We start from the raw sequence: 18174 nt of genomic DNA on the forward strand, positions 1-18174 counted from the left end.
GTCGTCTCCAGTAGAGCCCAGCAGTGTAACAGCTATTCCCACGGCCGTGTCTCTGAGCCAGAGGCTCCCCTTCCCAGCCTTCCCCCTGCGGGCCTCCCTGCCCCCACTGGCCCCCGGCCTCCCCGTCCAGGCAGCCGGGCCCCCTGCTGAGTACCACTCTGACTCCGCAGAGTCGCTGGACGAGATCCCTGTGGCGCTGGCTCGGCTGGGCACCTCCTCCGTGGCGGGGGTGTCCTCGGGAGGTGCGGACGCCGCCGCCTCCTCCTCGTCCTCGCAGCGAGCCCTGCCGTTCCCCGCCATGAGCAGGCTCCTCCCCCTGCCCTCGCCGCAGCCCCGGGCCAGGAGGAAGACTTCGTCCGTGCGGGGGGGCAGAGCGGCGGAGCAGAGGTTTGAGATGACGGTCGCTCATGCCCCCAGCGTGTTCGTCAGCCGGAGCAGCGGGGAGCCTCTGGAGCCCCTCGGCGACAGCCCGGGCATGGGAGGAAGACGCAAGCAGGCCACCCGTCGAGCCCTGGAGCAGCAGGGCTCCAGGACAGGCACTTCGATGACCTAGACCAACCCAGGACGGAGCACCGCTCCCTGGGCACTGGTGGGTCGTGGCAGGGCTCCGGAGGGTTGGGTGTCTGGCTGGTTTGGATGCAAGGCCTACGAGAGCAGAGACCATCTCTTGGAGTAGCATTGAGTCTTGACACAACCTATGCAAATACCACAGAAGAGAAGCCACTGTATGGACAGTGCGTGTGGGAGTAAATCTTCCCCAGCTACCATTAACTTTTATAACCACCATACAATCCAATACTCTTGTGACTTTGTTACCTTAGATCATTTATTCTGTTTATCACTTGAACTCTGTGGCGTTGGCACAACAATCGTAATTGAAGCGCAGCTTTTTTGTATTACTCCTATTTATTCATATTTAAACATTGGATGCCAAAGGTTTAATCCTGTCGTCAGTCTTTATAAATGAAGGACTATGTACATTTGTACTGTATGTAACTTAACTTTTTTGTCCCAGGTCTACACTTTGTTACTGAAACCTTAATTTTATATGACTTTTTCATAATGACGCCACTTAAATGTGTAAGTTTTTTTAAATATTTTTTTAAGGAAGTCTCTTGTTTGTGACTTGCTGTTCAAAATGTTATGGTGAGTATCTGTTGCCTAGATACCCACATCGTCACGTCTTTCAGCGGAACTCAAAGATTCACAGAACGATGGCAGCTTACAAACTGTCACGTTGCTAGGACGATGGCAGTTGACACCGTCACGTTGCGTCTACAAATCCACCTTGTTGTTGTTCCTGGCACCATGAATGGCTTCTAAAGCCCCATTACGTTTTTCTACTGCTCACGCACCATCAATAAACAGGCGGGGCTCCGCCCCCAGCAATGTGTCTTCCTTGTTTGTTTTCTCGTATGGTGGATGAGGCAGGGTTTTACCGGACAATAGCAGCTAGACTAAAGCTTCAGCGCTCAGCTTCAATCTCTCTTTCACTGGCATGCAATGCATTCCTCATATATCATTCACTCATGTTTAAACTGGGTGCCAGAAAAGCAGCTGGGGTATTGGACTTGTTAAAAGCTATTTCTCCCTGGGAGATTTGCTAGCATATCAATGGTGCTGAGAAGCCTATGTACACCCTCCGAAGAGAGAGGAAGATGGGTTAGGGTGTTGGTTTGCGTCTCATTACAATGTCATTAATTTGTGAGGTTAATTGGTTGGCTTATTTGAGGTAGAATATTCAGGTCTAGATCAGGTGCCTCGATTCCTGAAGTTCTTAGAACAGAAAAAGTGTGTGGTGCAATAAGTACCCTTTAGCAGTTTCACGTTTTTAATATCTAATGTAATTCTATGCTCTACATAACTATAAATAAAGAAAATCTACTTAGTGTAGCATTATAAGCAAAGATGGCAAAAGTAACACATCATTCACTCAAGTAGAAATACAGATACTCATGTTTAAAAAGACTGGTAAAAGTTGAAGTACTGACTACACTTTCACTCAAGTTAAAGAAGTATGGGCTCTGACATGTATTTAAGCAAAATGTAGCCATTACTACTACCCGTTTTACTGTCATGCTGGTAACAACAACATAAGTGTAATAAGTCTAATAACCGTGTAACAACAGTGTAAAGATGGCATAATGCATCCTCCCAAGTCTCCCCCCTGTAAAGTGAGTGAGTCAGGTGGCTGAGCGGTGAGGGAATCGGGCTAGTAATCTGAAGGTTGCTAGTTCGATTCCCGGTCATGCCAACTGACGTTGTGTCCTTGGGCAAGGCACTTCACCCTACTTGCCTCGGGGGGAATGTCCCTGTACTTACTGTAAGTCGCTCTGGATAAGAGCGTCTGCTAAATGACTAAATGTAAAGTCAGTTAGGATTATGGTCACAGCTAACTATAACTAGCAGGTTAACCCTACCCATTATTAAGCAGTTGGTTAGCCTTGGTCAAGGAGACAGAGAGCGAAGGAGAGAGAAAGGAGAAGGTGGCAAAATGGAGGGAGGGAGTGTGAGACAGTCATCTCCACGATGTGCTGGTGCATAAAGTACGGTAATGAAGTATTTGTACTATGTTACTTCCCATCTCTGATTACAAGGTTAACGCCAAAGGTGTGGTTGGCAGAGGTTGGGTTGCCAGGTTTGATTGAATGTGGCCTCCAGTTAAGACTTTGAAAGGTGTCAAATCATTAAAAAAACACAGTATCCCTTTGTTGTATCATGTTCACTTGGGACTATATCTGTCCATGTGCTCAGATGTATTTCAGCATTGTAAGTGGGACTTGAGGCTGACTCGGAACTGTTTTCCAAGTCAGCTCCATGATGTGAGGCAGATGTGAGGCAGGCAGCCTGAAGTTCAACCAGACATCGATTTAAAATCAGTTGGATGCAGGAGAACAAGTTCTACTTTTTACATGCCAAGTATTTATTTTTAGTAAGTTGACCCTCCCTTGCAGAAGTGTAGTTTTTGAACCCTCTCCAGAACGTCAAGTCCCTCCCTCCCTCGCTCTTCCTTCCTGTCGGTTGCTGCGTGCAGTGTTTTCTAGTCTGTATTGTTGTGCTGGGAAAGTTGACTCTGGAACTGTCCCCCCTCCCCTCCCACTTCGGCTCAGCTGGCTACCGCATCGCCACCCCGGCCCCTGCGGGAAGCCCGGGGCGGTGGGGGAGGGTTACCGAGGCAACGGGAACACTACGACATCATAACAGTGTCAATCACAGTCCTGGCCATGAGAACTCAAAGCATGTGGCGGTGTGTGTCCACAGAGAGAGAGAGGTAGAGAGAGAGAGGGAGAGAGAGAGAGGGAGAGAAAGAGAGAGAGAGGTCTGACAGGCCAGACTCTCTCTCTTACCGGTTACTGTGGCTACTGGAGAGTAGCTTAATCATCTGGGGCTTTGCAAAAGTGCTCACATGTGCACATTCTTAGGATAGCTTCTAAGCAAACCTCTTCTTCATGTGACCTTGCCGGAGAGCTACGGCCAACAAACGTCAATCAACTGTCTCGGTGCGTAAACATCATGAATACCACACACAGATTTTATTACGCTTTTGCATAATTTCCTGGTGTTGAATTTGGAAAGGGTGTGTGTGTGTGTGTGTTTGTGGTTGATGGCATCAGCGCTGCAACGTGTGATTGTGAAATTGATAAGTGTGTTTTGCTGTTGCTAAGTTTACCGAGAGCCAACCATGTCAAGTCTGTTTTTCTCTCCTATCACAGATCCCAGGCCAGCTTCTCCACCTTACTTCTCTCACGGTCGCTGTAGCGATCTCCCTTGGATTCATCAAACCATCCCAAAGTGTGGGTTTGTGTGGAGGTGATTGTCTGTGTGTGTGTGGAGGTGATTGTCTGTGTGTGTGTGGAGGTGATTGTCTGTGTGTGTGTGGATGTGTTTGTTTGTATGTGGAGGCGTGTATGTGTGTGTTCATAATGTGTCAGCAGAACATGGAATGTCTCCCGTGGTCCTGCTGAACTTCCAGCCAGGTGAATGGGCCCAGCTTCCACCCTCCTCCATGTCCTTCCAAACCACCGATGACGTGCAGATCAAAACCACTTGCTGATCTCGCATGCACGTACACACTCATACGTATGCACTCACCCATCCACACACACACCTGCACACACACACACACACACACACACACACACACGCACACACACGCACACACACTCACTCACTCACAGAAGAAAGAACCTCAGGGAAGTTTGATGCATGCTCCTTCACATTTTTATACACACGTGCAACCCTGTATAAAGCTACACTCACGTCTGCACAAAGACATGCACACACAAATATATGAACACACACACACACACACCATGAATCTGCTTTTAAGTTTGAGCCCCATGTGAGTACAATCTGCGTCTCCGTTCCCCTTGCACAGGTTCAGTTTTATTAAAGCTGTAAAACATTTGCGCCGGGTGCACATGTCCATCACCGGGGGTTTTAGTGCAAGAATGTGCCCTGGCCAGATCGTTGAGCTTATCTGTGTGTTTTTTTGGACGGTTGGTTTGTCTTTATTTATTTATTTGGTTCTATTTGCTGTTGCTGGTTCCCTTGGAAACATCTCCTGTCTGTCTTCCTCGTGGGCCGGGCGGGTGCGGGTCACCATGGTGACGCCCCGGACAACAAAGCCTGGAACTACGATGGCCATGATGTCTCATGGCATTTTCGGACCTCGTCTATGCCCCGCCCCTTAGGCCCCTCCCGTGCATGTACAGCGATTCTGCTTCAGAACCAAGCCACCATTGGCAGCAGGATCATGTCACTAACCACCCCCCCCCACACCCCTCTGGTGTTGTACAGTAGTCCCCGGATGGCGACCAGACATTCACCCAACATTTAACCATTGTCGGCTTCCTAACTGGGCATATATCATTGATCTTATATAGCGCTTTCTACTACTCAGAGTACTCAAGGTCGCTTTACAGATTCCAGCATTCATTCAGACACAGTCAAACCGGTGGTGGTACAGAAGCGTGGCTGCCAATCAGCGCCTACGGCCCCTCCGACCACCACCAACATTCACATTCATACGATGCATATCTTTATGATGGTGGGGGAAACCGGAGTACCCGGAGGAAACCCACGCAGGCACGGGGAGAACATGTAAACTCCACACTGGTCCTGAGGGGTGGTACGGCTACACTGATCCAGGTTCAGACCTCTGCTTTGTTACGGACCTTTTGTTCCTCTGTACGGTGGAGGTTGACATCTGTTTCCTCTCTCCAACCCCTATCCCCTCTACTCTCCTCCTCCCCCCCCCCCCCCGCTCCTCTCTCCCTCTCTTCCTCCTGTTCCATCACAGAGCCAAAATGAGCTAATAATGAGGCATGGTGAGAGTTCTTCAAATGACCGAGGAGACTTAAAAAAAGAAAAGAGGAAAGGCAGAGATGGAGTGGGGAATAAGCAAGTGCAGGTTGTGTTGTCATGTCAAAAACAGCTGACTGGGGACGCCCTGCTGGCTAACCGGGTGAGGACCACCGAGTAAGGCCGAGGGCTCTCTCTCTCTCTCTCTTTATAACTGCAACTATCACAATTTAAGCAAAAATGCCTTTATATTTATGTTGAAATAAATAGAAACAGACTTTATGACTCACTACTAGTGAGTCACGAGGCCACGACACACACAGAGGCTAACATGAGCCCACTGGTAAGGTGGAGAGGTCTCTCTGCAGGTTAGTACTACCACCAAGGAGGCCTGAAAGGTGATTTCTGACCCAAATAGCGAGTCTTTGCTATTGTACACTGTGTGTGCACTCTGTAGCTACCAGAAAATGTAAGGAGTAGGGTTATTTTGGCAAGGATACTTGAACTGATCTCAATGTTGAACGTCAGTACAATGACACAATCTCTGAACAAAGACGATTCTTTGAACTATCATTCACACATACTTAATTTATTTTCTCAAAACAAACCTTTCAAGTACTTCCAAAGTCACTCTTTACCCTTTTCTCAAAAGGGTCGGAAATGTCTAAACCAGAATTTGGAAAAAGAGGCATTGGAGCTCTTTTACAATACTGGCTTGATTCAGGTGCTTTTGGCAGGGGTGTTGCTGTGTATGGAGTGGTGTTTATGGACCATGCCGAGTTGTCTGCAGCCAGGCGAGAGCTGCTTCACCCCGACGCAGAGACACCCCAGAGATCCTCATCCTCTCACACATCCTCCCTCCTGCTCCCAGTCCAACTGGACCAGCGCAGGATATGACATCATTAGTGTGGAGGCCTGTGTGTGTCCTCGGTTGTGTGTGTGTGTGTGTGTGTGTGTGTGTGTGTACACAGACCACAGCCTCTCTCGCTACTAAGAGAAGCCTACATGTAGGGCCCTGATGCAAAATCTGCGCTTTCACAATGACACCAATAACATCAAACTCCTCTCCTGTTTAAAATGGGATTACCTGTGGTGCTCTGCTGGATCTACTATAAATCTGCTGATCCGTAGATACAGTCCGCGACACATGAATACACCTGTGCTGAACTGTAAATGTTGCCATGCCTACCCTACCGTATCTAAAGATCTGCCCATCTGCAAGAGTTTCAAAGCACCACCCCCACAGGCATCCATTCCACACACTTACATGGCTCCTTCACAGTCTCCCCAAGGCCTGAACTGATATCTCCCCCCCCACCCCCCCCCCCCCCTCCGCCCCCCCCCATCCCCACCCTCCTGTGTGTCTCCTGTGTCTGGCTAGCGGCGTCAGATTGAGCTGCTCTCTCCGCGGCCCCGCCCTGAATGTGACCCCTGGCAGAGCAGCAGTCAGGGAATCATTATGTCATTAGCTGCTTATATTGAATGGCAACAAAGCAAACAGTGTAGCTTGGAGAGGCGGGGGGGGGGGGCGGGGGGGAAGGAAGGTGGAGAGGGGAGGAGGAGGGGGGAGCTGTTTATGTGGCAGGGCTGTGACGCAGAAAGACTTCACAGAGTCTTCATGCTAATGTATTTACATTTAGTAATTTAGAAGACGCTCTTATCCAGAGCGACTTACAGTAAGTACAGGGGCATTCCCCCGAGGCAAGTAGGGTGAAGTGCCTTGCCCAAGGACACGTCATTTTGCACAGCAGGGAATCGAACCAGCAACCAGTGTATCCACTGTTTACTGTGTACCATACACTACAGTGTACTCCAATAAACGATATGTGTGCCACAGTGCAGTATACAATAGTACATACTATGAGTATGCAAGTATGAAAAGCCTCGCTAGAATAGATGTATTGTACCCGAAGCACGTGTGGCACTCTTGTTTCACCTGTAAACACAGAGCCCAGCACATGTCTGTGGAGACATCTGGGACTTGGGAGGAGGGTTTACACGAGGTCACAACCAAGGGGCGTATTTGGACAGGAAACCACGGTGACCGTTCTGCAGATACAACACAAGCCAATAACGATAATATAAAAAACTACTAGTAAGAAAATGCGCAAATCTCCTTGGTTTAAGGTTTATCTTATGTCTGCAGGCCGTTTATCCTCTTCATATTCCACACACACACAAGTTCATAGGTTGTATATCAAAAAGGCTAAAATCCAAATAGAGGATATTGATATTATATTCCATATCCAAATTCTGTGTGCCTATCCCAGCTGCACGTCTGCCCAGAGAGACGTGCGAGCCGGGGGGCGGGCGAGTCGGGGGCCGTGCGAGCCGGGGGCCGTGCGAGTCGGGGGCCGTGCGAGCCGGGGGCCGTGCGAGCCGGGGGCTTTTCTGAATCAGACAGGAGGCACATCAGCGGCACTCGAAGCAGCCCAGCCAAACACGCACAGCGCTCATGCGTGTGGATGCCAGACAGGAGACTCCCGTGTTTTATTCAGGATGTTTGCCCTCCAGACTGTCTTTTCCCCAGCAGTCTCTGGTGCTTCAGATAGTTTGGGTCTCTCTCCCTGGTGCTTAAGTCTGGGTCTCTCTCTCTCTGGTGCTTCAGATAGTTTGGGTTTCTCTCTCTCTGGTGCTTCAGATAGTCTGGGTCTCTCTCTGGTAGAGACGGCTTTACAGCCAGGACTGGCTGGGTAATGAGACTGGCTGGGTAATGAGGGGAAATTAGGCTTCATGGTCCAGTTGTCCAAGGTGAGAAGGGGCCTGTTCACATTTTCCTTTGAAAGTCAGAACACGCACCTATGGTCTATGCGGACTTGGGCGTGTGTCAAAACTGTTCTTTTTGTGTATATACACACCCACGTGCACAACCACACACACACACACACAAAGACTCTCACGCACACACAGGCACACAAACTCCCTCTCCGTTCTCCTTAATTCACTTCTTGCTCTAAACAGAGCGAGACACACAAACACACGTTCACACTGGGGAAGGATGAGGCAGGGGATGTGTATTTTAAGCGGAGAGTAACTCTATGAGCCAGCATTAAAACCCAGGATTTGTTTATAACATCACAGACCATTAACTGCTGGGACAGATTCCAGATGGGTAGTCTTGAGTTTTTTTTCTCTCTGCCCCTGATTAGAACCAGAGGTAATTAAAACACATATCAGGATGACTTCAGACTGCACTGCCTCATCGCTGGCCCAGGCGGGTGTTTAACCCTCGTGCTGCCTTTGGGTCACATGACCCAAAGGTTCATAACGAACCATGTGTGTGTGTGTGTGTGAAAGAGGATCTAGGTCTGCCTTTTCTAGCTCTGGTATAATGGTGGGATACAACCAATAAATATAAAAAGTTTACAGATTTGTTTTATGTTTCCGGATGGTAGGACGGTAAAAGAGGAAGCCATAAAAATAAACTTATAATCTAAACTTCCATCTCCCGTATTACGAGTGATTCATTGTGCGTTTTGTTTATATGTTAAAAATGTTTACCCTATCATTTACATTTACATTTAGTCATTTAGCAGACGCTCTTATCCAGAGCGACTTACAGTGAATACAGGGACATTCCCCCGAGCACTGTGTACCCAGGTGCCCCTCACCTCACCTCCTGGGAGGTACCCAGGTGCCCCTCACCTCACCTCCTGGGAGGTACCCAGGTGCCCCTCACCTCACACCACCTCCTGGGAGGTACCCAGGTGCCCCTCACCTCACCTCCTGGGAGGTACCCAGGTGCCCCTCACCTCACCTCCTGGGAGGTACCCAGGTGCCCCTCACCTCACCTCCTGGGAGGTACCCAGGTGCCCCTCACCTCACCTCCTGGGAAGTACCCAGGTGTGCCTCACCTCACCTCCTGGGAAGTACCCAGGTGCGCCTCACCTCACCTCCTGGGAAGTACCCCCTTCCCTGAGACGTGCCCCAGAATGACCTCACTTCAGGCTGCCTCCGTGCCTCCATGTTATGTTTACATTTCAGTCGTTAACTCATCACTCTCTCCACGTCAGAGTGCAGCTCCACCTCCCATCGGAGGAACCCAGAAGAACTGCCTGGTCCACATACCAGGTCTGGTTATCTAAACTAGTCAATTGAGAACCAGTTCTCATTTACAATGACGACCTGTAGACAATGACAAGAAGGAAGTGGGCAAGATATTAACCCATAGATACCAATAATGCAAGAAAAAAAATCTGTCCCCTTCACCTCAAACATACTAAGTCTATCCCCGACTCCAAAACCTCCTGGAACGCCTCACCTACAGCACCTCGGCCCGCACCCTCCACCCCTCCCAGACACCTATGCAGAGCCAGAGTTCTCCCCGCAGCCCTTCTTTGTTATTCCTGCGAGGGCCGCTGCCCTGGCCCCTTTGATAAATGACCCCGGTCACTTCACGCCTGTGGAGAAAGACTTCCCTCTCTCCCTCTCTCTCTCTCGCTCTCTTTCTCCCTCTCCCTCCCTCTTTCTCTCTCTCTCTTTTATTGCCCTCCCTTGATGTTAAACAGGATGTCTCTATGGATACAGGGATAAACAGATGATAACAAGCCCTCGGCTCTTTAAAGCTCATTTGAGTGCCGGGGCTGGTGACTGAGAGAGGAGAGGCGGTAGAGAGCAGAGCAGGAGAGAGCGGACAGGCAGACAGACAGACAGACAGAGGCGTCCCAGGAGGTAGACTCAGGTAAGGGATCTGCTCGAGGATGGTGAATGCAGACCAGCTTTCATGGCTCTGCTGAGGCTGTGAAATTGTGTGTGTAGCGTGAGGTTGGTGTGTGTATGTGTGTGTGTGTGTTTGTATGTGTGTGTCACTTGCTGTGTGTGCACTTCTTGCTGTGCTGCCCCTGAGGACTGTCACACACACACACAGACTCACACACACACACACACACACCTGACATAGCATGTGAGATTTCTGTCCACAAGGTGCACTACAGTAATGGCAACAAGAAGCTGGTTGCATTGCATGCTCCAATAATACAATGCATAGATGCAATTTTAACACCAAGTGAAGGTGACTTGTGTTTATTTTGAGACTAGAATCTATGCAATGGTGTCAATATCTGTGCAGTGCTTTGGTGTGACTAATGGAATATGTAATGGAAACAAACTTTGAAATACAGATTAAAACACTGGTTCAATTACCAATTCAAATAATTTCTGTAATGCTTGCGGGCACAAACCTTACAGTTCCGTTTAAAAAAAAGTTTGTTAATAATACAGCGTTATATTAATAATAGATTGTTAATTATGCTGCGTTTTTGCAGGTTTGTACAATAGTGGCAGGAGTTGAGAAGGTGTGCATGGTACAGTCCGGTGTGAATAACAACACACCCTAGTGTTCCTATTACTCACACTGTCTCCCAGCAAAGTACACACCGACTAAAAATACATCACTTTTCCTTTCCATGTTGAAATATGTCAATAAAAAAGCGAAGGAAAATTTTGGGAGAGAAGAAATTACAAGCGCAAAAAGTGTGAAAAAGTTTTTTGGGGGGGAGAAGTATTTTCGGTGAAAATAACTTATTAGGGAATATCCTAAATAACTAGGACCCTGGTAACCAAACACACAGTACATTCTGTAGTGTCTACAATCACTTGTTTCTATGAATCAGGAGTTTGACACCTGTTTTACCTTAATTTGTACTTTTTTGAGTAATTTGTATTTGAGTGTGCATTTTTGCAAAAGCACTTATCTTCTGATTAGACATGATCTTGATTCAACAGGCAGCTTTAATATGCATCGCTAGATGGACCTCTCCGAAATGTATTTCAACAAAAAACATTATGAACTGTCCCTTTAACAGGGGAAAAAACAGGTGCTGTATAATCTGTATAGCAAGTACCTCTTATCCTAATCTCTTGTAAATGGTTAGGGTTAGCAGTTACTGGTTGACTGATTGAAGCTGCTAATTAAAGACCAGTGGGATCAGTAAGAAGTCTGACACATCTTGGCTCAAGGCTTCTACTTTAAACTGCCAAAGTCTGCATGTATAGAGTTCCTTCTCTCTGCAGCGGTGATGAAACCCAGATCTAACCCAGACCCAACCCGGTCCAGCCAGGCTCTTAGACAGAACATGGAGCTAATCTGCCCGCAATCTGAGGCATTTACTGCTGGCTCATCTTTAACGCACATGTGTTCTGACATCTTGGGACTCCTGGAAGGTGTGTGTGTGTGTGCGTGCAGGTGTAGGTGCATGTGTGCATGCATACGTGTATGTATGTGTGTTTGTGTGTGTGTGTGCATGCAGGCATAGAGGATAGTGTTCCCTTCCAAACCGCCAGCACTGGGCTCTGTGTCCTGGGCCGCTTGGTTCATGTGTGTGTGTGTGTGTGTGTGTGTGTGTGTGTGTGTGTGTGTGTGTGTGTGTGTGTGTGTGTGTATATGAGGCTCCACCACACCAGTCCACAGCCCACTAACCCTCTGTTGGAGCGAACCAGCCTCCTCTCCTCCACACCGCACACACACACACACAGATGCACATGGAGATAGGCTACTGTGCTGCTTATGGTCAGGACACACACACTGCAGGATGCACAGCATGGAGTTGTGCAACACTAGTACACACAAGTAGCACTCATGTCTAAATCATATATTTAGATAGAGATATATAGATATGTTTCTAGTAGTCCACCATGCATATGATATAAAAGTAGCATTATTTGGTGGTTAGAAGGTTCCTGTATAGCCGTTTCTGCAACCCAGCCAAAAGCGTACAAATTACATGCAAAATGTCCAAATACATCAGTGTGCTGAAGCAACTATTCAACATTTTTGACCCAACAAACGAGGCTGTGACTTGCATCATACTGTCTGCATGGCACAGAAAGCACAAAACAATATTTTGAATAAACCAGTGGAGTGCCACAGAAGAGATTGTGGCAGTTGGAAGCTTTCATGACAATTTTATTGTATTTCTGTCGCTGTATCTACTCTGTAGAGTACACTATGTAAACCCACTCTGTGTTTATTACTTGAGGGAGGCCGATCAACTGTTGTGTGAATGATGTGCTTTTAGTTGTGGTGGTGGATGAGTCAGATGTTTCTGCTGCTTTCATGATTCTTCCAGTGTGTGAGAGGTATTGGTGCCTTGTGTTGTAGCTCAACAGAGCGGTTCTCTAAATGATGTGATTGTTGTGGACCTGCATACAGTCCTACTGGGCTGTTACACGGAGGTGAAGAGTGCTGTGGGGAAGAGAGGTTTGGGAGACTGAGGGTCGCTGCAAGGCGTGGAATTTCACTCTTTTTCCTATTCTCTCCCTCTCTCTCCCCCTTTCCCTCCCTCTCCCCCTCTCCCCCTTTCCCTCCCTCTCCCCCTCTCCCCCCCTCCCCCCTCCCCCCCTCCCCCCCTCCCCCCCCCTCCCCCCCTCTCCCTCTCCCTCTCTCCCTCCCTCCCTCCCTCCCTCCCTCCCTCCCTCCCTCCCTCCCTCCCTCTCTCCCTCCCTCTCTCTCTCTCTCCCTCCCTCTCTCTCTCTCTCCCTCCCTCTCCCTCCCTCTCCCTCCCTCTCCCTCCCTCTTCCTCTCTCTAACTCTCTCCCTCTCTCTGTCTCTGTCTCTCTCTCTCTGACAGAGACAGACACACAATGTGCCCTTTCTTCTCCCAGTCCTCTCAGCTAGAAGGCTGGGTTGCCCTGTCCGGTCCTGGGCTCCATTCACACCCACATAGCAACTCATACAGATGCAAAGCTCACCGCACGCAAGCACACACCTACACAACACACACCCTGAGAGATCATCAACATTTACACAGATATAATGACATAGGGAAATCTCTCATTAATGCAATGCTTACAGAACAGTGCACGATATCCCAAAGCACACCCACACCAAACCAAAATGAGTAGAAGAGTGAGTCCAGATGGTAGAAGTGACTGCTTCCCCAACTGCTCTGAATCTCCTCCAAGCCCACACACCGTTTTCAGTTTCCTACAGTGAAAATTCGACGGCCCAAGGCCGTAACCGAGACCAACAATGAAACGTCCGTTTCGGAATATAAAAACTTGCCGTCTTGTCCCCGTTAACTGGGAGCTATCATAACAACCACTACTCGTGCAGCTGATGTCGAGCGCCAGCTCAACGTTACCTCACCTTTAATGGCTGCTCAACGTTACCTCACCTTTAATGGCTGCTTCGTGTTGGGGCAACTACCAAACAACTCTGTGTGTAATTCGGTTTAAATGAAAGGGCACATGGGGGAAGGTGACCATGACAACCGAGGTTAGGGATTGCATCACTGCGTGTGTAATCGAAATGTTGAGGCCCAGAGTTAGTGAGGTCATGTCTCACACCCTCCCTACACACACACACACACACACACACACACAGCCTTGAAGGGAGTGGAGGGCTCAACTATTTTCTCAGCAACTTGTTGACCCTGCCCTTCTTACAGGGATCCCTCTCTCGCGCGAATAAACAGACTGTAGCTACGGCAACAGTTCTGACCCAAACTTGCCCCCTAACCTCCTCTCCCACCTAACCTCCTCTCCCACCTAACCTCCTCTCCTCTGTCCACATCTTCCCCCCCCTCCTCTTCTCTTATCTCCTTAGTGACAGGGCTTTTTTTAAAGCATGAGATAGACCTCCACCTTTAAACCCGCTCTCATGTCTTACTGGCCTCTGGTGAGTTCTTGGCCATATCTTAAAAGTCAAATCTAGTATGCTGACTTCATGCTAACGTCTCACCTGTCACTTATATAAAACATTTGTATTAGCTGTGATAAAGAGGGAATACACTGTGCTCAAACCTCATAACCTCACAATGTAACCAGTGGTTCTTTTTACTGGTTGAGAAAGAAATACATGAATCTAGTCATAAAAGGCATCGATGGTAGAGAAAATGAAGCTGTTAAAAAAAGTTGGAACCCAGAGAGATGCCCTGTGTTCTGGGTCTGGAGGGAGAGAGAAGCCTGCAGTCTCTTTCTCCTTGACACGGCAAAAATTGAATCTTTATTCATTACTTGTATAAAAACATGTGAACCTTCAAGTCCTGAGTTATAGGCCTGTAAAATGTCTGCTGCATGAGCTCTGCAGATGCACGTGAGCACACAGACACACACAGACACACACAGACACACACAGACACACACAGACAGGGAATTTTCACATTTCACGCCAACATCCCTGAAGGAAAGGACAAGTTCAGAAATTGAATATAAGGGTCTGAACATGTGATAGTTAAGAATGTATTTTCACACAAAGAGGGATTTTTTCTATAGAATAGACACAACAAACAGAAGCAATATCTCCAGTGCTCAATCAATCAAGTTTGATATCGATGACAGATCCCAGTACTGTTGGTAGTCCTCTGTGTGTCAGGTGGCTGAGCGGTTAGGGAATTGGGTTAGTAATCTGAAGGTTGCTGGTTCGATTCTAGGCTGGGACAAATGACATTGTGTCCTTGGGCAAGGCACTTCACCCTACTTGCCTCGGGGAGAATGTCCCTGTACTTACTGTAAGTCGCTCTGGATAAGAGCGTCTGCTAAATGACTAAATGTAAATGTCTCAACTGTAAGGTCTGATCGTGTCTCTACTTCATAACAGACGTTTCCTAAGATGGCGGAAAGCGCAGACATGGAGCAGCTGATGACCTCCTTTAAGAAGTTCGCTATCCACGGTGACACCAAGGCAACAGGCAAGGAGATGAACGGAAAAAACTGGGCCAAGCTGTGCAAGGACTGCAAGATCATCGACGGCAAGAACGTCACCAGTACGGATGTGGACATCGTTTTTACCAAAGTCAAGTACGTACAAGACTGACATCTGAATCGAATTTCCTTCTAACTCCCATGCACCTGAAAAGATTGTATAAAAAATACAGTACCGGGCAGAAGTCTTAGGCACCCAAGATTCTTTCCCTTAATATTTTTTCTTATTTAAAAAAAAATCATTCTGTATTTGTGTAGCAATATAAAAGAGCAATTTTGTGAAAACTTTAGTCTTTTCATTCCATTATTTCTTAAATCATTTTTGATTTACTTTTTAAAAACATTTTATTGTGTACTTAGTTTAAATGCTCAGACCAGTTTAAGTCAAATCAAGCAAATACAACATCAGAATCCAATCTGCTTAGCCTACAAAATATACCCAGCAAAGTGAAAAATATATAATTCCTAGCTGCTGTATCTATTTATTCTACTGAAAGTCCAATCTTGGTTGTGTTTGTTGGGGCAGAGCGAAGACGTCTCGGGTCATCACCTATGAGGAGTTCCAGAAGGCTCTGGAGGAACTAGCTCCTAAGAGGTTCAAAGGTCAAAGCAAAGAGGAGGCCCTGAATTCCGTCTACAAGCTCATTGAGGGCAAGGAGCCTACCAATGTAGGAGTCACGGTAAGCTGCTGTAACACCAGGACACGCCAAAACTACTCCAAATAGGCAACTCCCTTCGTATACAATGACCCATTCCAAGGCAATACTGAAAGACAGTAGCGAACGACTCTTAAACCTTGGCTCTCTGACCCCAATTACAGCTCGCGCACAGCATTAGGCCTCCATGAAATTGTGCACAACACATATAGGTTAGGCTAGGGGCTACAAAACAGTGGCAGCTGCGACAGGATTAATAATCAGTTGGCACGGCGGCCGAAAGGTTTTAAATAACAAAGCCTACCTTTGATGATCTTTCCCTGAAAACGAAGTCCATTCTCTTGTCCTTTTGGATGATTTGGTTAACTCCAACATCTCATTAAAAGTTAACCTTGAAAAAGGCGCATATAACAAATGTGAAACAATGTCCTCCTCACTAGCGGGAACGTTACTTGTGGCTTCCATTGTGAAATGAACGAACAAGTTTGTTTATTAGCTTGTGATCGCGTTCCCCACAGCGGGCGGAACTTGTCAGAAAGTTAGCGATAACAAAGCTCACCCATTTAGAGGGAAGATATGATTGGTCAACTTGACTGTAATTGGAAATTGGTCCTTCATTGAATTACTAGGCCTATTAATCGTCCTTCTGTAAATTCATAGCTGGAACACCAATCAGAGAGCATAGCATTTTCCTCCCAACAACAGTCAGCAAAATTCTGATAGGGTGACAAAAGTGTCCGATTGTTAAAGCAAATTGTGGTTCGCGACTAACATATTGGAGTGAGAACGGAATTGGAGTGAGATAACGGAATTTTCCCTGAGGACAAACCTTTAGATTCTTCCTCATTAATAGACTCGGCAAACGTGTTGAAACAGAGGACAGGGGAGGGGAGAGAGAATGATGTAACTGTCACCTGAGTTCAATCTGTCTACACTCTAATCCATAAATCCTGACTCATTCAGTGCGTCGTTGGCAGAGAATTGAAAAAGCAAACCGTTTTATAAATAAAAAAAAAGATCGACTGTTCACTTAAGTTGTGTGAGCAGTGGCCTATATTAGGTACTATTGCCAAAACGTTACACCCATCCAATCATCATCATCATCCTCTCTCACACGTGTTTTTTTGATTTGGCGCCAAAGAGAATTATGAGTGCATGTTTATTGTAGCCTACATAAACGTCATGTTCCCACTCTTCCAAATTCCCACAGAAAGTGGCCAAGACGGCAGCCGTGGACAGACTGACAGACACGACAAAGTACACGGGCTCCCACAAGGAGCGCTTCGACGACACGGGGAAGGGCAGAGGGAAAGGCGGTCGCGAGGAACTGGTGGAAAAGACGGGCTACGTTGGAGCGTACAAGAACGCAGGCACGTACGAGGAGAAGACCAAAGCCAAGTAGCGGGCCAAGGATCATGCCGACCAATATTTTATACCCTGCCCCCATCTCTGAGCTTTCAGGAAGAGGAGCCCAGGTTGTTGAGCTCGGTTCTATAGCACTTAGGACTGGACCAAACCCTGAACCCTAACCCATGGTCGCCCTGTTAAACCCCATGTATACAGAGGCATGATAAAATGGTTTGAACGTAGTCGAAAGTGTGTCTGTGTGTGAGTGTTTGAGTGTGTGTATGGGACATGGCACAGGGGAATGACAGCGTGCTTTTTGACTATGTGTGGGATTAAGAATGTTTAATAGGTTGAGCTAATTTTCTTGTCCATCATAATGTGGAAGTGTGTTTACAGACAAGACGCTATCAGCATCGCCCTGCTCATTGTCACACGTGACCTGATCCTGTATGTCGGTAACGGAAACAACATAACTTGCCTGCGCATGATACGTGATAAATTGCACTGTGACGTTCTTAAACAAGAGTTCTTCTGGACTAAAGATTTCATCCAATAAGTACATGCCACCTTGGGAGGAAATACTTTAACATGGAATTCAGGTTTACTCTTCAACCAGGAGCAAGTCTTGTAAGGAGTCGATAGATCTTTCCAACCAAATTTCTTTTTTTCTGCAATCCTGTTTTAATCTTTAGTTTTACTTTTGTTTGTATTTTCCGACAAGCTTTTCGTGAAACAATTTTATTTCAATCTTATTTCGGTTTTTAAAACGTTTGCTTTGAAACAACTGTATATTACTTGTAATCCATGTGTTCATTCATTAGGTTTGTTTTGTTTTTGTTGTGGAAATACAGCAACTGGAAAATTACTGCAATGAAAAATAGTTTGTTACATTTGAATGAAAAAAATAATAAAGTGTTTCTTTTAGGCTTACTGTGTGGTTTCTGTCTCCAACTTGCATGTCACAGGACTGGACCCATTTATTAACATTTAGAAGATGCTTTTATCCAAAGTACAGGGGTGATTTGAATTTACTGTCAAATGCACTACCTCTGAGCTACCCCAATTGTTTTAAAGGTTGAGAAACCAAGAAATGCAATTGCAATACACCAAACAAATAAGCGAATCCACAACATGGTACAGAAATCCCAACATTTAACGTTGTCACCGCTTATTTCATTCTAACATCAAACGGGCCTGCTCTCCTAAAGTCCCTCTCATGGTTTCA

General features: G+C 47.0%; 2 protein-coding genes across 4 annotated transcripts in view; both read left to right on the top strand.

Annotated features, from left to right (window-relative positions):
• zdhhc1 (zinc finger DHHC-type containing 1) overlaps positions 1-1393 on the top strand; it is a 48366-nt gene extending 46973 nt beyond the window's left edge. For 2 of the 3 annotated variants that reach the window (XM_067248673.1, XM_067248672.1), the window contains exon 11: positions 12-1393. In XM_067248673.1, the coding sequence (XP_067104774.1) occupies positions 12-553 (542 nt within the window). In that variant the 3' untranslated portion in view covers positions 554-1393. The remainder of the gene's footprint in view (positions 1-11) is intronic. The other variant, XM_067248674.1, reaches the window with a different exon arrangement.
• Positions 1394-9859: 8466 nt separating this feature from the next.
• On the top strand, positions 9860-17875 carry tppp3 (tubulin polymerization-promoting protein family member 3). Its single transcript, XM_067248991.1, has 4 exons — positions 9860-9985; positions 14843-15042; positions 15473-15626; positions 16813-17875. The coding sequence occupies exons 2-4, from the start codon at positions 14855-14857 to the stop codon at positions 17002-17004; spliced, it is 534 nt and encodes a 177-aa protein (XP_067105092.1). The 5' UTR covers positions 9860-9985; positions 14843-14854; the 3' UTR covers positions 17005-17875.
• Positions 17876-18174: the final 299 nt, after the last annotated feature.

This window comes from Osmerus mordax, chromosome 13 (assembly GCF_038355195.1).
Source record: "Osmerus mordax isolate fOsmMor3 chromosome 13, fOsmMor3.pri, whole genome shotgun sequence".
In the NCBI taxonomy this organism is placed as follows: domain Eukaryota; kingdom Metazoa; phylum Chordata; class Actinopteri; order Osmeriformes; family Osmeridae; genus Osmerus; species Osmerus mordax.